This window comes from Hibiscus syriacus, unplaced genomic scaffold (assembly GCF_006381635.1).
Source record: "Hibiscus syriacus cultivar Baekdansim isolate YM2019G1 unplaced genomic scaffold, ASM638163v2 tig00110557_pilon, whole genome shotgun sequence".
In the NCBI taxonomy this organism is placed as follows: Eukaryota; Viridiplantae; Streptophyta; class Magnoliopsida; order Malvales; family Malvaceae; genus Hibiscus; species Hibiscus syriacus.
In genome coordinates this window covers 1,016,116-1,033,447 of record NW_024062780.1, presented here as the reverse complement: position 1 = coordinate 1,033,447, position 17,332 = coordinate 1,016,116, and the positions used below count along the sequence as shown (strand labels likewise).

The 17,332-nt window shown below is 34.3% G+C and overlaps 2 protein-coding genes and 2 pseudogenes across 2 annotated transcripts; 2 read left to right on the top strand and 2 right to left on the bottom strand.

Moving 5' to 3' along the window:
* Positions 1–41: 41 nt before the first annotated feature.
* On the bottom strand, positions 42–1,749 carry LOC120132085 (annotated as a pseudogene).
* On the bottom strand, positions 1,533–2,996 carry LOC120132026 (annotated as a pseudogene).
* A 2,700-nt stretch (positions 2,997–5,696) lies between these two features.
* Positions 5,697–8,010, top strand: LOC120132194 (uncharacterized vacuolar membrane protein YML018C-like). The gene is made up of 8 exons (XM_039149008.1): positions 5,697–5,916; positions 6,121–6,516; positions 6,591–6,805; positions 6,909–6,979; positions 7,090–7,188; positions 7,274–7,391; positions 7,604–7,739; positions 7,900–8,010. The coding sequence occupies exons 1-8, from the start codon at positions 5,836–5,838 to the stop codon at positions 7,960–7,962; spliced, it is 1,179 nt and encodes a 392-aa protein (XP_039004939.1). The 5' UTR covers positions 5,697–5,835; the 3' UTR covers positions 7,963–8,010.
* A 1,623-nt stretch (positions 8,011–9,633) lies between these two features.
* Positions 9,634–12,118, top strand: LOC120132195 (ER membrane protein complex subunit 4-like). Its single transcript, XM_039149009.1, has 6 exons — positions 9,634–9,831; positions 9,916–9,972; positions 10,839–10,992; positions 11,351–11,448; positions 11,577–11,642; positions 11,852–12,118. The coding sequence occupies exons 1-6, from the start codon at positions 9,703–9,705 to the stop codon at positions 11,885–11,887; spliced, it is 540 nt and encodes a 179-aa protein (XP_039004940.1). The 5' UTR covers positions 9,634–9,702; the 3' UTR covers positions 11,888–12,118.
* Positions 12,119–17,332: the final 5,214 nt, after the last annotated feature.

Genomic DNA, 17,332 nt, shown 5'->3' with positions numbered 1-17,332 from the left:
ATGCATCAATCTATCACCAAACAACTTAAAATTTGCAGGTGTCAAAACCTTAAGCCATTTTTTTCTTTGCTAGCTACTGCATTTGATGCGGATGTATGAACTGCTTCAGCCTCTGCCAAAGCCTTGCGGGTCTCATTTAACTTCCTCATAGCAGCGTCGTAAACAGCTTTTTCGTTTCTGTTTCTGCTCGCCATTTCCTCGAAATTTACAACACGTAACTTTAGTTCCTTCACTTCATCGTCATAAGCAACCAATGCTTTCCTATCTACTTTCTTCTCCTCTCCAGAGCCTTTCTTTTGCTGCTTCCTTGTTGTCCCTACATTTACTGCTTCATTGAGGCTAAAAACATCTGGTCTTGAATCCCCTTCTTCTTTTGCAGCCCGAGCAGCTTCAGCAAATTTTTTCTCACGCTCTCTTGCCACCTCTACTTTTCTTCTCTTTTTTTCTCTTTACCCTCATCATTCTCATGAGACTCCAGAGCATGATCGAGTGATAGCTTAGGGGGAAGGACTTTAACTGAGATCGGGTCCAACATTCCCTGGCCACAGGCACCTAATCCCATCCCCTCACGATAACCCATATTGACCATCATCTTAGAAGCTACACCCCTGGTATGATTTTCCCATTAAGCAAATATGGTAGTTTCTGTCTGGATAACTACTCTCGAGCAGTGCTTTCAAGAAAACCTATACCCCTCGGGCTGTCCTCTTCATCATAATCACTAGAATCAGATTCTTCAGGGATTAGTTCACTTTCTTCATCACCGCTCATTTGTGCATATTCAGACAATGTTAAGGCTTCTATCCTGAGCTCTGCAGAGCTTCCACCATCGCAGAACACAACCTTCCCCGTTCTGAGTTCATCGTTCAATGATTCAAATTCAACTTCCCTCCAGATGCCAACTTTACTGTCAGAGACTGCCCAAATACTGGACCCAACCATTGATGGCTCCCACATGGTTGAAGCACGGATTTAAATTGTGATTGCGGCCGAGTTTTCGGTCACTTTGCGTTTATCGCGATTACGGACATAATGGATGCTATTGCAATCATTGCGGGTATTGCGGTCGTGAATTTTTTCTAAATGAGTTTATTTTTTTTAAGAAAAAATAAAAATAATGGAATAGCAGTCCGCTATTGCCGCGATTGGCCGCTACCCATTAATAGCAGCCCGCTATTGCCGCGATTGGCCGCTACCCATTAATAGCAGCTGTAACCCACTGCTATTGGCGTGATTCCGTGCCACACCGCTATTTTCTGTGATAGCGGTCTCGGACACCACCGCAACCACGATATAGTGGCCGCGATACCGCTATTTGGCCACTATTTGAATCCCTGGTTGAAGCATACTTCTTCAGTGAAGGTAATGGGACATCAACTCCTGCGGACATATAAATGTTAACTCCGATGTATTAGAAGCAAATGCTACAAAAGGAAAATTATAAAAAATGATGCTAGCAGCACTGTGCCAGTTGATGTAGTAAGAAATGAGAGCAAAGAATAATGTACAACAAGCTAACACATATAGAGGGCTCCATACCACAATCAACTTTGGAAAGAAATGGAGTTATAATATAATAAACACAGCCTTTTGGAGCACACGGCATGGCAACTGAGATCTGTCGTCTAGTTCTTATCCCCCCACATAAATGCCCGATACAACTAGCCCATGTCAGCATTGAAGGTTAGAATGCAAATCTAGAAGTATCTCACAAATGTCCTTCTTATTGAGCAGTTTTCTTAGCTCACCGTATAGAATTAATAGGTTTATGCAAAACAACGATTTTTTGTCTTTATGATGCTCTCCATACCATAAGCTCAACGTTTGCTCGTATCCTTAGTGCAAGAGCATGCAAGAACAAAGACAAAGGGAGCTTTGGGTAACAACCTACTAGTCCATAATACAAAAGACTCACACATACATGTGATAAGCAGCAACCATCACCAAATCGACATCTTTGTTGCAGAAAAAACTTGCACATCGGCACTAGCAACTGGAAATAGTAAATGTTGCTTAATTAGCAATAGAGAATATTTCCTCATTCCTTGACAAAATTACATCCAATTCTCAAACAACTCTCCCAACATCTCAGGTTATCTCACTCTGAACAACACGGATATGCGCTTCCTCTGTACCAGCTATACAAGGATATCCTATGTTTCCAAATAAAACAGAAGTCTTTCCCTTCTTTTTCTTTAAGAAAATTCATAAGTTTCTAATTACATTAGATAGAAATATTTCAATTGAAGTACTAACTTTCTCAAAAATAAAAATAAAAAATAAAAAACAGAAATATGGTTTAGGAATTCGAGCAAGTGCTTACCAACATATTTTCTGAAGTGGGTGTGAGGAAAGATATCTTTGCAGAATCGGAGCCGTTCAATGCAACAACTTGACCATCATCCCACCAGCCGTCACTGCAACGGAACCGACATTTCGACCCCACCTGATAACTCTTTTCCTCCGCCAATGGTTTCGCTTCTATATCGTCCGGGTCAAGAGACTCCGCTTTAACCTCCTCAACCACTGATTGATTCGAAACATCTAACGCTTAATCAGCTTCTCGAAGTAAACGTGCGCGCTTAAGATTGAGAAGCCCCTCCTCTGTCTCTTTGATTGCCTCAACAAGCTCACCGTGAACCTAAACCCAATCAAAGAGAAATGAAATTAAAAAATAATTCAGACTACTTATCGAGATAATTTTGAAGACTTACGAGGAGGAAAAAGAAAACAGGGGATGGAAGAGATGAAGTACCGCGAGGATCTGGGGATTGAACGGGTCTCTTTGCTCGTCAACTGAAGCTCCAGTTGGTCCTCTAGAACCCTCTCTTCGTCAGCCATTGTTGTTTTCTTTTCTTTTACAGCGCCGGAGGAGTCTGATAAATCAATCAATAGCAAAAATTAAGAAGAACCTCCGAGGCCTTCTCCCCCAATATGATAAAAATGGTGGTGATTCTGGTGAGTTGAAATAAGGGCGATAAATCTTATTTATTCCACGCTCTTACCGGGCGCGTCGTTTCAATTAGACAAAGACGAAAGGTCCCTAATCTTTTATTTGAAGGCGTAATAACAAAATTGCCTCCACATTTTCATAAATAATCATTTTGTTTTCTATTCTTTTTGATGAAAATATTTGTGTCCGAAGGAAATTATTAGTTTACTAATAGTAAACACATATTTTTGAAGTACTATTTTAATATGTATTTAATTATTTATGTATATATATATATATATATATATATATACACACACACAATATATATACATGTAACACATAGACCAAAGATAAAATAATTATATTCATATGATCAAATTAATAAGTAAACATGATTTTAAACTCATATACATATCAATCATCACTATAAAGAAAATTAAACATTATTTCATTATAAAAAAAACAACATAATAATTTTATAACTTCATGGTGGTAAAAAAACCCTAGTTGATTTCCTCCTCCCCCTCTTCTCTCTCTCTCTCTTTTTCATTTTTTTGTATAATTTGTGTCAGTTTTATTAATCAATCCAACTTTTTCGTCTCTAATTTAGTTTAATTGGCGGCAATACCGATTTTGATGTTGGTTATCGCCCGTCGAATATCTTTTTTATTTGTTTTTTTAGTTTCTTAATAAGAATAATTATGTTTTTGTGACATGTTTTATGTCTTTATGACACATTTGTATGCCTTTGTAGCACGTTTTTTCTGTCTTTTGGTAGCTTACGAGTTTTTTTTACCTTTTTCGTTTATTTCTTTTCACAAGGTTGACTTTGACATCGACACGACTGATTAAGATGACGCTTATTTGTTATCTTGTTGATCTTCACTGCTTTGGACTCTCGGATTGATTTGGATATGCGTTTTGCTATCGTAGATAATTTTCTCACATCACTTGACTCTGATTTGTGATCTGTCTTTGATATTTCAATAGTTTCATCCCCTTTTATGGTTCGTTTTCCGATGCAAATATATTTGTTCGTATATTTATTTTATTTGAGCATTAATTAATTTTTTAACATTTTCCTTTTATGGTCATTGTGTGATGTAAGTGGATAGTTTTTGTATTAATTGCTATCGAAAAATGTCATAATTATAATTTAATTTACGTTTATGGTTATGCTCGTAAATCTTCATTGTAATTCTATATATTTTTAATTTTTAATAAAATTAACGGCTTTCTATAAAAAAAAATCATTATCATTGAATTATATCATCAACACTATGTACAAAAGTATTCTTATTGGAACGGTAGAGAGCTATGAATTTACATAGTCAATTATTCACATCTGTACATACATTTAATTTATATTTCAGACAATTATAAGTGTCAAATAATTATGTACATGCCTACAGCCTACTTAAAATTGCTTGAAGTTGAGTGTTTTAAGTACATATAAGATATAGTGAGCGGTGAGGATGGTGGTTATCAAATAATTCATTGCATACACCTTATCAAACCCACGATCAGTCCGAATCAAAGGACTCAAATCAAACCACAACCATAATAATAATATCAGCCATTAATACTAAAATCGAAGCTAATTTTATTAACGAGAATGGTCAATCCTTTTATTTTAACGAAGCTAATTTTTGGAAAAACCGAAAAATCGTTAGTTTAAAATACTAAAATCCGACTATAAGGTATTATTTTATTAAGTCATTCGATTATAGAGTGTTGCTCTGTTGAGTTTTGACTATTAAAAGTTATAAAATAATTATCTGACTATTCATTATGTTCCAAACTCATCATTTTTTGTTAAAAATTGACGATATTCGAAGTTGAAAGTCAACTTGTTGGATGTGGTATGATAAAATTTGAACTCAAACTACTATCATATCGCAGTCATCATGTTAACGTCCAGCTTAAACAACCGTCGATTTTTTAACGAAAAAAGACGAGTCTGGAATATAATGAATAGTCGGGTGATCATTTTGTAACTTTTAATAGTCGAAAGACTTAACAAAATAACACTCCATTGTCGAAAGATCATTTTGTAATTTTTAATAGTCAATAAACTTAATAAAATAATATTCTTGTGTCCTTACCCAATTTTTTTTATGTCAGTATATGGGTATTATTTAATGGTGAATTTTCAGTTAAGTATAAAATTAAAATAAATACGAAAGTGAAAGAAAAACAAAATTCCGGCTCTGTTAACGCTATGACAGAGATTTAAATTACGATTGTAGTTACATTTTCGATCGTATGATATTTATCGTAAGTGCGGATGTAATATTGTTATTATAGTAATTACAAATATTACGGTCATATAACAACGGTAACGGAAGACACTGTTATCGCTATTTAAATCCCGCGTTCCGACAATTAATTTCTGCCGGTTTAACAAAAACTTCAAGCGAGTTGCCACGTTGAAGGGCTCACGAGCGGATCGCTGACCATTGAAATGGTTCTGATGAAATGGCCCACAAAACCTGGGACCGCATGCATCTCCTTTTCTCTTAAAAGTTAAAGGTTCCGAACTCCGAGTTAAAACGCCACTTCAGCCCAGATTTTTAATGATCCTTCGTTGACTTAACCACTTGTCACCCTCCCAGTCTTGTCATGAAACCAACGGCAAAATTAAATAGAAAAGAAAAATCTCGAATCAAAAGACTCAGTACCTTGTCATTCGATTGTTGGTTAATCAGTTTAAAACTCATCCCTTGCTTCACCTGAACACGGTTGCATGATACAGAAATAAAGATCAGAGAAGATCCCACGCAGCTTTACCATGGAGCTCAAAGTTTTATAGCAAATTCAAGGCCAATTCAGTTTTTTTTTAATTTTCCGTTTGGGGTCAAGTTTTCAGTAACCCTCGTTTTGATTGGTATTTTAAGGTGATGGGTTTGAAGTATAATGCTGGGTTAGGGTTGATTGGCACGGTTGTGTTTATATGGGTGTTATCTGCAGAGATAACACAGGTGTGTCGCTGCCTATTTATTATTATACTCTGTTTCAATTGATTGGCTCATTGATTTCTGAACCTATGATTCATGTTGGATAATTTGAAGATCAGATATTTCATTTGATTTGCCATTTTATTGGGAAAGTGAAAAGAATTTGTTCAATTTCTATCTTTGATGATCAAGTTTCAGCTAATCCTTATTACATGTTGTCGTTTGCAGACGATTTTCTCGGAATACAAACAGCCATTTGCACTCACTTATCTTGGAGTGTCCCTTATGGTTGTTTATTTACCCATTGCTGTTTTAAAGGATTGGATCTACAACTTGTTTAATGCAAATTTATCCAAAAACCTATACGATGGCAGCTTGGTAATTAACACTTCGATCGGACTCGATGTCCCTCTTAAAATCAATGAATTGCCCCACAGTGCGGAATCTGACCTTAAAAGATGCCTTATAACTGACACGGATCTTAGTGAAAGAGAAGAGGGGCAGCCTCTCGATTCGAGTTACGAGAAAGATGGACCTTACTTGCCTGAACATGGCAGCGGACCGAGTTCGTGGAACATCGCCGTGTGTAGCTTATATCTAGCTCCAATTTGGTTTATGACCGAGGTAACATAATTTTATCAGAATCATTAGTTATACCAGGAAGCTTGACTGAACATAGTTGCTGTGGTGTATTGCAGTATTTATCAAACTCTGCTCTGGCAAATACCAGTGTTGCAAGTACAACTGTCCTGACATCTACTTCGGGGCTCTTTACGCTTTTCTTTGGAGCTCTTCTCGGCCAGGACACTGTAAATGTTGCGAAAGTGGTGGCTGTATTTATTAGCATGACTGGTGTTGCTATGACCACAGTTGGAAAGACATGGGCGTCAGATGAAATGCTTACCGCCTCTGAGTACGTCCGGTCTTTCTTTGCTAGTTATTTCAATAACTTATTATCCTTTAATGCGCCTTTTTCGCGAATTGTTTCTTTTTAATGCATTGTTCATGGTGTCTAGAGCTAGAAGGCACTCCATAATGGGGGATATATTTGGCCTTCTGTCTGCAATTTCATATGGCTTGTTTACAGGTAGGTACTTTCTATGCATCTAAATCGAACACTGGCTCTTATCGATTTAATTTGGTGAGACTGTTTCTCTGTTCTCTGCTCTATTGCCACCTACTGATCAATTTATGCAGTTCTGCTCAAGAAATCTGCTGGATCAGGAGAGAAAGTCGATATGCAAAAGTTCTTTGGATTTGTCGGTCTCTTCACTCTTTTGGGACTTTGGTGGCTTGGTAAACAGTCCGTTAATCTCATTACATCCCAAGTAAATTTGAGCATAAAATGCTCATCTTCGATATTTCTGCCTACGATTTGCAGTGTGGCCACTTAATGCTGTTGGGATAGAACCTCCATTTGAATTTCCACATTCAGCATCCGTTGGCGAATTAGTGCTTGTTAACGGCTTTGTGGGAAGCGTCCTCTCAGACTACTTCTGGTATGTATATCAGCCTCGTTTCACTTTCGAACTAGTTGAATGCTACTAGAACTCGATGATGCTATCAAACCTTTCTCATTGCCTTAATCCATAACCAACAACAGTAGTCCGTATTGGGATTATTGCCCTGATAGCACGAAAAATCAATCCGATACGATGTAGTTCAAAAGTTTTGTTTAAGGATTTTAGTCATTTGAAAAAATTTGATGCAGGGCACTTTCCGTGGTTTGGACAACTCCATTAGTCGCAACATTGGGCATGTCATTGACAATACCACTAGCAATGATAGCTGACATGGTCATACACGGACGACACTTCTCCGCGGTCTACATCTTCGGGTGCATTCAGGTAGCTTAACCAGTATTATCTTTCATTTTATAAGGGCAAACCAACAAAAGGCTCCTTCGGTGCTGATTGAGCCTTCGAATTTCTCAAGCTTAAAAGCATGCATCACTCATCAGTATTGGAGCAGTTCTTTTAACCCGCTTCACCACATTCTCGGATGCAGGTATTTGCAGGTTTCGTTATAGCTAACGTGTCGGACAAGTTTACGAAGAAATCGGAGTTGTAGCGAGTCGTTTGTGAGTTTCGGGAGGGAGCCTAAACGTTTTAACTTTTTAAATGTAAACAATGAAACAATTGTAGGAGTCTGTACTCGAGCTACAAAGCATGAACAATAAGGAGCAGTCCATACTAACTTTGCACATGCTATAAACTATTGCGACAATGGAGGTGTTGAAAGTTGCTTCTTTTCCCTCCTGTAAGTGATTTTGTTGAAACAAACCGCCATCATCGCAAAGTTTTAAACTTTATCTGATTTTTTTAATAATAAAAAGGTTAAACACCCTAAAAAATATAATAATTCGCATCAAGACCCCCCAAAACAACGAAATTTCCGAATTGATCACCTCAAAATTGAACTAAACCGTGTTTAATGTAAACCATATGCTTCTACTTGTATGTACATTATCAACCAAAGATTTTCATCTAAGTTATTTATATTAGGTTTCCTCAAATTATGTCTAAACTTTAAATTGGATTTTAAGTTTTAAAATATTATAATTGAGTTATTCAATTATTAGTTTTTTTGATTTAATCAAAATTAATCTAACATAAAATGTCTGTTCAAATCTAAAATATATTATATCTAAAATTTTAAATACATATATACATATTATATAGACAGTTGAAATCTCACATATTAAAAATATGTCATACTATATTAGAATTTAATAAGATTATTACTTATCATTTATCATATATGGTATTAAAATCATGGGTAAACTATACCATTGACCACTCAACTATTTAACCCTTTTACTTTTACCACCGATCTTTCAATTTTGTCAATCATACCACCTAGCTATTTAATTATATTCAATCATACCACTAACCCTTAACATTTATTTTAATTTATTAAAATTAGGATCAAATTAATATAATATGTAAGTATCAATGACTGAATGTGTAATTATACCAAATATTTTAACTGCCACATCACCATTCCCATTAAATGTTAAGGGTTAGTGGTTTGATTTAATACAATTAAATAATTAGGTGGTATGATTGACAAAATTAAAAGATTGATGGTGAATGTAAAAGGGCTAAATAGTTGAGTCAATAGTATAGTTTACCCTAAAATTATCCATACAACAGTAGTAGTATAGTGTTTAAATTTTTGGGTAAACTACAAATTTAGTACCTAAATTATCAATTTTAATTTATTTTAATATTTAAACTTTCATTTTTTAATCATAATTAATATTTAGTTTTTGTTCCATTTTAGTACCGTCACTTAAAAACTTAACACGATTAGTATTTAAACTATCAGTTTCGACCTATTTTAGTACCTAAAATTTCATTTTTTTTTTCCGAAACTTAACGTTAAATTTTGAACATGATACTAAAATGAAACAAATACTAAACTTTAAGTATGATTTTGAAAAAACTGAAAGTATAGATACTAAAATGTATCAAAACTGATAGTTTAAGTATTAAACACATAATTTATCATAAATGTTTAATTATTTATTTTAAGCATATATTATACTAAATTTAAATTGATGTTTAATGTCCAAATTTAATATTTGATCGTTTAAAAATTCAATTAATTGAATTAAAATTGAAGGATGTTAAGTCACAATATAGGGCTGTCTAATGAATTAAACCTAAAGTAAAATAGAGGTGAAAATAAACAATAAAATACTAGAATCCAGCAGTCATGAGGTCAGATGCAATGAGAAGGTGCCGTACCGTAGGAGCCCAAGCCTAAGCCGAAACCAGAAATATTAACAGAAAAGAAAAAGGAAAGATGGAGAAAGGCAAAGGAGTTATGGGGTCCGGCCGAAGATGGGCCGTTGATTTCTCCGATAATTCCACCGCTCCTTTTTCTCGTGACATCCCCAATCCCCTCGGCTTCACTCGTGCCTCTGTGGATCAGGTTTCCCTTTTTTTTTGTTTTAATTTTCTTTAATAAATGCATTAACTTTCAATTTTTATTGGGTTTCACTTCGTATTTTGGCAGGACGACTCGACCGTGAGTCGCCAAAAGAAGGATGCCGAATCCAATTGGAAAGCTCAGGTACTTTTTGTTTTATTTTTCTCGGTACGAGAGAAGTAAGAAGATGCTTAATTAACGGTTGAAATTTATTTTCTAAATTGATCCCAAACTTCAAATCAGTTATAATTAATTTTCTTTTGGATCTTAAAGATTTGAATTTTTCAACTTTGTTGTGATTAAACCATGGACGTAGATGAAAATCAATGGATTACTTTCTAATGGATTGAAGTGAGAAATTACCATTGCAAGTCATGAATAAGCATAATGGATGTTTAGGGGAATCAGATTGAGTTTCAGCATCTGGGTTTTTTTTCCCGTTGCACCTAAGGGTGTTAGTTACTGGGGATGATTACCTGACATTCTCTAAAGGGTACGTATGATAATTGTTTCTGTGTTAGGGTCCTCGTTTACAATATTTATAGCCGATGCATGCTCAGAAATAACTTGCTAAGGTCTGTGGCGGAGCAGAAAGCTACTACCTGTGTTGTGATGAAGGGGTCATCAATGTTGTTCCTTTATTATATATGTGACCCTAAATCACTTCTGAGTTCAGTATGTATGTCAGAGTTTAGATTGCACTGAGTTGATAGTTAAAGAGGAGATAAAGGGAAGGCATGGAGGATGGAACATAGACGTCTTCCCTACGTGCATGATTGAGGGTTGGCATTTGGTTTAGGTCTAGTGATTGTCTGATGCATACTTGAAATACTATTTGAAGGCAAGATAGAGTATGTAACCCTAACCTTTTAGCTGGTTTAGGTGTTCCTTTAGGTAAGAGTTCACTTTTTGTGGTTGGTTTCATTAGGTAAAGGGAGAAATACATTAGTATAATAGATAACCTATCAAAATCTGTTATTTAAGATTATGTTTATTTTACTGTTGAACAGAAAGCATGGGAAGTGGCACAAGCACCATTCAAGAACTTGCTAATGATGGGCTTCATGATGTGGATGGCTGGAAATACAGTGCATCTCTTTAGCATTGGTATCACTTTTTCTGCACTTTGGCAGCCTATAAGTGCTCTTCAAGGTGTTGGGAAAGGTAAATGGCCTCTTACTACTAATCTTTCTCTTATCCTGTATTGTTACATTGTTGTTGCCTTTTGCTGTGTTCTTTGTTCTTCGTGATTTGTTCTATTTTGTTTTGAGTGGTTCAATTGTCAAAAGAGGAAAGAATGAGGTGCCTAAGAATAAAAGATGCTCTAACCAAGGATGAAATAGTTAACCCTTTATAATTATATGGTACTAAATTACTAATGAAGGCCACTTAAGCATTCAGAAGAAATCTATATGGTATGCTTCTATAGTAGCTCCATTGTTTTTGCTCCATATATGCTTGGGATGTTATGGTCAGCTATTTCCATTTCTAAGTTGATTCATCCAAATTTCACATTTTGCAGTTTTTGAGCCTTATAAAGACAGTAAAGTAGAACTTCTTGGACCTAAGTTGCTTTTCATTGCCCTTTACTTGGGTGGTTTAGCACTTGGTGTTTGGAAGGTGAGTTGCACTTTCATTTTCTTAAAGTTCCTAACGATTTTCCCCTGTGAAGATTATTGAGCATAAGGAAGGGAGCAAAACCTGAGTTATCTAATATTGTCCATTTTGTTTGCTTTTTTTTTTGGCAGCTCAACACTTTGGGTCTTCTTCCAACACATGCATCAGACTGGGTGTCATCCTTACCCCCTGCTCAGGTTGATCAGTTTACCCTTTTTCCTTTGTGCAAAGTTTATGTTCAGTTCTTTTTCTTATTTTTAGGGAAGGGACAGGATTAATGAAATATTTCATCTGATCAAGTAACATGTGATGCTATTGGATTTAGCAGATAAGCCATTTAATGCTATAACTGGTGTTCTATAAAGCCTTTTTAATAACTCTAGCTTTAAATTGATAACATTTTCAGGAGGTAGAGTATTCGGGCGGAGGCATTCCTCTATAATAACGTGTTTGTTCATCTTCGGTTCCATGATCAATTTATGGAGGTGGCGAGTGGACTTAAAGAAGGCTGATGGAACTTAAGAGTTTTGTTCTGTTTTCTTTTGCAGATGGAGAACACCACAGTTTTTATCTTAAACTTTATGAAACATGTCACATGACATGATTATGAGCAGGGTTTGTTTTATTTTGCGACTTGAGAATGGATCGACATAAAAAATCTAAAATTATGTTCGAGGTAGTATTTTTCTATTATTGGCAAAATTGGATTTTATTACAAAAGTGTAGTTTTCAAATGTTATAAATGAGGGTGAATTTGACTCACCGGAAACTCAATGGCGCATCCAAAAATATTTTAGGGTGGCCTAGTCGAGGCAAAAACCTTAGTGGATCTACAAGTAAAATTGTTTTGATGTGGTGTAATGCTTTATTCTTGTATTTCATTAGCTAGTGCCATTAGCATCCCATTGGTAGTAATGCACTAGCAAAACAGTGACAAAGTCTTGGGTGGCAAAGGACCAGAGACATGATCATAGTAAGCTTTTAATATTTCATTCTTTTTTTGCTTCCAGCTTAATCAAATATGAATAAAAAATAAATATATTAAAAAAGGGAAAATGGACCCAAAGGAAAAAGTAATGTATGAAAGTTTGAATGATAAGTGGTTAACTCATCAGTCTCTCGCCGTTGGGACATAAGACTCCAAGCTTTCACAATCTTCACTCACCACCCAATATAAAAGAAGTGTTGGTTGGCTTTTTACAGCCAATCAGGATTCCAAATTTCCAATCATTAATACCCATCACTAGCAAAAGATTCCAACTATAGTGATGCATTTCCCGCTACCTTTACTTATTATGGCATAGGGCAGGGATGAATCGGGTGTGGATGGGACAGTCGTCCCTTGAAAATTTAAAATTATCATAGATTTTATATTTTTTTTATGTATTTTTTATTAAAAAATATATTTTCGGCTTTTGAATTTTATAAATTCAAGTTCCCTTCCCTAACATAAAGTTTTGTTCGTCCTTGATGTCCAATGAAAACTAGCTAGTTTCCAAGCACATAATTGAGGACTTATTTGTTTAGTGTTCACACAACCAAGTTGAGAGACCCTACTGCTTGCATGTCTTACTAGGCATTGACAATGATATCCAAAAAGTTTGACATGATTCCTGGAATTTCCAAGCGACTTCAACTTGTACATGAGTGGTGGTGTTTATAGGTTGGATCGGATTGAAATAAAATTTACATACATAATTAATATATTTTATGTTTATTTAAATTCAATCCGATCTAAAATATTAATTTCAGATTTTGTTTGTGTCTAACCCTGTTTATTAATGGTTAATCCAAATCCTTTTTCAACATGTCTATATTATTTTCTTATAATAATCGATATCAAATCTATTGATCGACTAATTCAGTCAGATCGGATATTGCAGAGACGAGGGCAACCCTCACAACCAAGTTTGTTTCATTCGTAAACGCTAAGATTCAAACACCCGACCTTACTTAAGGGATCTAGTGCATCTTCCCACTCGATCAACGGATTGATGGAACACTACAAATTTTTTGTATCGCATCAAACAAGCTTCGAATGACAATTAATTTTTAATTTTTTTATTTAAAAAACATTTAATATTAAAATTATTTATTTTTTATTCTTTTTAAACCTGGACAATTTAATGTATTTTTAGTATTCATATTATAGTTACTATATATTATAAATTTATAAAATGAATATTAAATGTTGGAGATCGACTCGTATTTTAGATGAATCTAATTTTATTTTCAAACGTCGTCGTATAAATTATAAACAATTTTTCCAGATGCCCCTGACCAAAAGCTTTGGCCTTTTCCATTTTCGTTCAAGAATTTCACAAGACAAAAGGAAAACCCCTCCATGTTATTTATTTATATTTTATATTAGCCGGCTGCTGATAAATAACATAGATCAAGCTATGTCTGAACACACATAGTAAGAGTATAGTTTGTTGATTGTATAATATGACTCATGATTCAAGTACGACGTGCAAAGAATATATAGAGAGAGGGATGTACATGTACCTATTATTAAAAATATAAAAAAAATTTATCTAAATTATATAAAAATTTAAAAAATTTAGTAGAACAACTGTCCGCCAGCCTGTTCGAATTATCCTCTCTCTCTATATATACAGGTGATAGGATGAAAAATTAACAGGACCATGGGTGCACCATCGTTCATCTCTCTGTTTATGTTGTTGTATGCCTTATCTGCTGTTCGAAGGAGGGCTATGCCATGGGACGAAAAGCTACTGTACAGAGCCATACCATCCAACTCAGCTCTCTTCTACCTTCCTCTATTTGCAGCTCTGCAACCAAAGGTAAATTAATCCCATCTCTTTCTCTCTGTCTTATCTGCGCATTTGTATTTGTGATGCATGTGATTGGCTTCCACTTTCAACATTAGACAACAAGTCATCTTTAGGAGTCGTTCACATGCACGGTCCATGCTCTCAAGTCTATCAAGATAAATCATATAATATAATATGATTATTTAATACTTCACATTTTATTTATGTTTATTCATTTAATAAATAAACGAACATAAATAAACTTTCGATTTTTTTACGGGCCGGACTACTATTACCAGTTTACCTTTTTCTTTTTTCAATGATGAGTAATGAAGGCGAAAATAAGGTATATACCTTAGCAGAATTGTATTTATTGAGTGGGTTTAATGATAAAAATAAATAAAGTAAATATGAAATTATGGGTTGTAGACCAGATCCTGAAAATAAAGCCAGAAAACATCAGAATCAGAGGTTTGTGGCATCTACTGAAAGTATAGCTTTACTTGTGGGATATATCATTGCCATTTGGCAACTGGTACTATCTTCCCTGTGGGATAGGAAAATGTAATTAATTTGAAAAGAAAAGAACTGGGTATAAACAAATAAGGCAAATTTCTATTAATGGTACTTGTACTTTTGAAAAAAAACTAATATTGCCCTCATGTTATTTTTTTTCTTTCAATGTGGCTCTCCAACTCATAAAATAGGCCCAATAAGGTACTTTGGCCAATATTTTTTCGACGTTGACCGTTACATTATTGACGTGACAGTTCACGGTGTTGACATGATAACCCAGTGTAACAGATTAACGTGACAGATGACATGATAAATGAGTCAAATTGGTACCTTTAACGTGACAGATAGATTGTTACGTCAGTACCGTAGACCGCCATATCAGGATTGTGAACTAACACGCCGGTATTATAATGGTCAATAAAAAAACGTTTATCAAACAATCACATTAAATTTATTTTCTGAATAGAAAATTACATTAAAAAACAATACAAAATCCTTATTGGTTTTTTTCTTCTTCAAAATCTATATATACTTGTGATACTTTTGCCAAAAAATAATGTATTCTCAGCCTAAAATTCAATCCAATATATATTTATGTATTTGAATATATAAAGCAGCACATGATATGTCTTTACTCGGAATGCAACAATTGCCATGATCTGAGGCAAAGTGAATTGTATTCAATAAATTTATAGTTAGATCATACGTGGACAGAGAGAGACTTTAATCATTAATTACTATTATTAATTTCTGTTCCATTCTAAATATCCAGACCACTCAATAAGCTTACCTTCACATTTTAATATATAGTTAAAAAATGTTATTGATTTTATTATTATTTAAATAACAAGATTGATAAAAATTATCGAAAATATTATTATTTTTTTTACAGATTTTGTTATTATTAGGCGCTTTAGTTATTTTTTCTACCGATTTTGTTATTGTTGGACACTTTACCAAAAATGTTAAAAAAATATTAATTTTTTAGATAGAAATAATAATATTTTAGGTAATTTTTTACCGATTTTATTATTTAAATAATAACAAAACTAGTAACACATTTTTTTTAACCATATATTAAGGGTGTTGCACTATAGAACTTCCTTATATATATATATATATATATATATATATATATATATATATATATATTATATATATATATATATATATATATATATATATATATATATATGCAACTTTATTTTTTTTAATTAATTGTAAGGATGGCAAACGGGTACAGTTTCGTGGATTCCGTACCGCATCCGCTCCAATTGGAGCGGGGATGGATATAATTTTAGCGGGTAGTGGGCGGGTGTGGATTTATAAAATGGTACCCGTCGTGGGTGGTGGGCGGGTAATGGGTTTGAGACATTACCCGCCCCACATCGCCCGCCCACATCCGCCCGTCCAGCTAAATATCTATTAAATTTTGGATCATTATGAATTTAGATGTAATTTTAGAGACTAATTTATAAATTTTAATATTATATAATATATAACATATAATTTAACTAAATATTAAGGATATTTAGTCTTTAATCTGATATTTAATTAGAAAAATATTTGACTCTTTGATTAAACCCATAATCCTACTAACCACGTCACTTTCCATGTTCTTTAGCCCATGCTGCCCATTCAAACACAAACTAACCGTACTATAAGCATTAACATCAAAAACAACAGTTTCCATGTTCTTTAGCCCCTCAAAACCCATATTAGGCACACTATGAGCATTAACATCGAAAGCTACACAACAATCCAGCTCTGCGACTACATGCTCCCTACAATCTGTCTCCATAACATTCGTAGAGCCACTCCTTTGACAAATTGAAGAATGCGCTGCTACCCCATCACGAACTGTCTGAGAACCAACTCCAACATCTCATTAGTTTGTTGTCAGGCGGGTCTAGATGGGTATGTCGCTAGTGGGTAATGGGTGTGGGGATGTATTTGAAAATGTACCCGCGTGGGCGAGTGTGGATTTGAAAATTTGTACCCATCATGGGTGGTGGGCGGGTGGTAGATTGAAAAATAGTAGGTGGGTATGAGGATGGGGGAGGGAGTATCCTCACCCGACCCGCCCCGTTTGTCATCCCTAATTGATTGATTGATTGATTTCTAAAGAATTAATCTTTCTTTTTAAAAAATAATTAAAAGGACAAACCATCTAATTGTGTCATCTACCTATTACTTACTTTTTTTATCATTTAATTTTTGTTTAAAAATCTTATTTAACATTACCTTTTGGTTATGTTTTGAACACCGATCATTAAAAAATAACGATGATATTGACATGTCACAGTAATGTAATACTACCTCAGTATTGAAAAATAATTAAAATAACACTTCAACATCATTGTTATTTTTTTAAAGATGAGTGATTGAAAAAAAAACCCAAAACGTAACGTTAGATAAAATTTTGAAGAAAAAAATTTAAGTAATAGATGGGTGACCAAATAGGTAGTTTATCTTTATAAGAAAATAGGATAAATTATGTATTTAATCACTCAACTATATGCATAATTTTGTTTTGGTCATTCAATTATTTTTGTTAAAATCATACTTAAACGTATATTTTGTTATATTTCGGT

Bases quoted from the DNA above. Each gene is read 5' to 3' on its own strand.
- LOC120132194 (XM_039149008.1), top strand. From the start codon at position 5,836: ATGGGTTTGAAGTATAATGCTGGGTTAGGGTTGATTGGCACGGTTGTG. The intron at 7,189-7,273 runs GTAAACAGTCCG...TACGATTTGCAG, and splicing joins TTTGGGACTTTGGTGGCTTG to TGTGGCCACTTAATGCTGTT. The intron at 7,740-7,899 runs GTAGCTTAACCA...TCTCGGATGCAG, and splicing joins ACATCTTCGGGTGCATTCAG to GTATTTGCAGGTTTCGTTAT.
- LOC120132195 (XM_039149009.1), top strand. From the start codon at position 9,703: ATGGAGAAAGGCAAAGGAGTTATGGGGTCCGGCCGAAGATGGGCCGTT. The intron at 10,993-11,350 runs GTAAATGGCCTC...CACATTTTGCAG, and splicing joins TCTTCAAGGTGTTGGGAAAG to TTTTTGAGCCTTATAAAGAC. The intron at 11,449-11,576 runs GTGAGTTGCACT...TTTTTTTGGCAG, and splicing joins TAGCACTTGGTGTTTGGAAG to CTCAACACTTTGGGTCTTCT.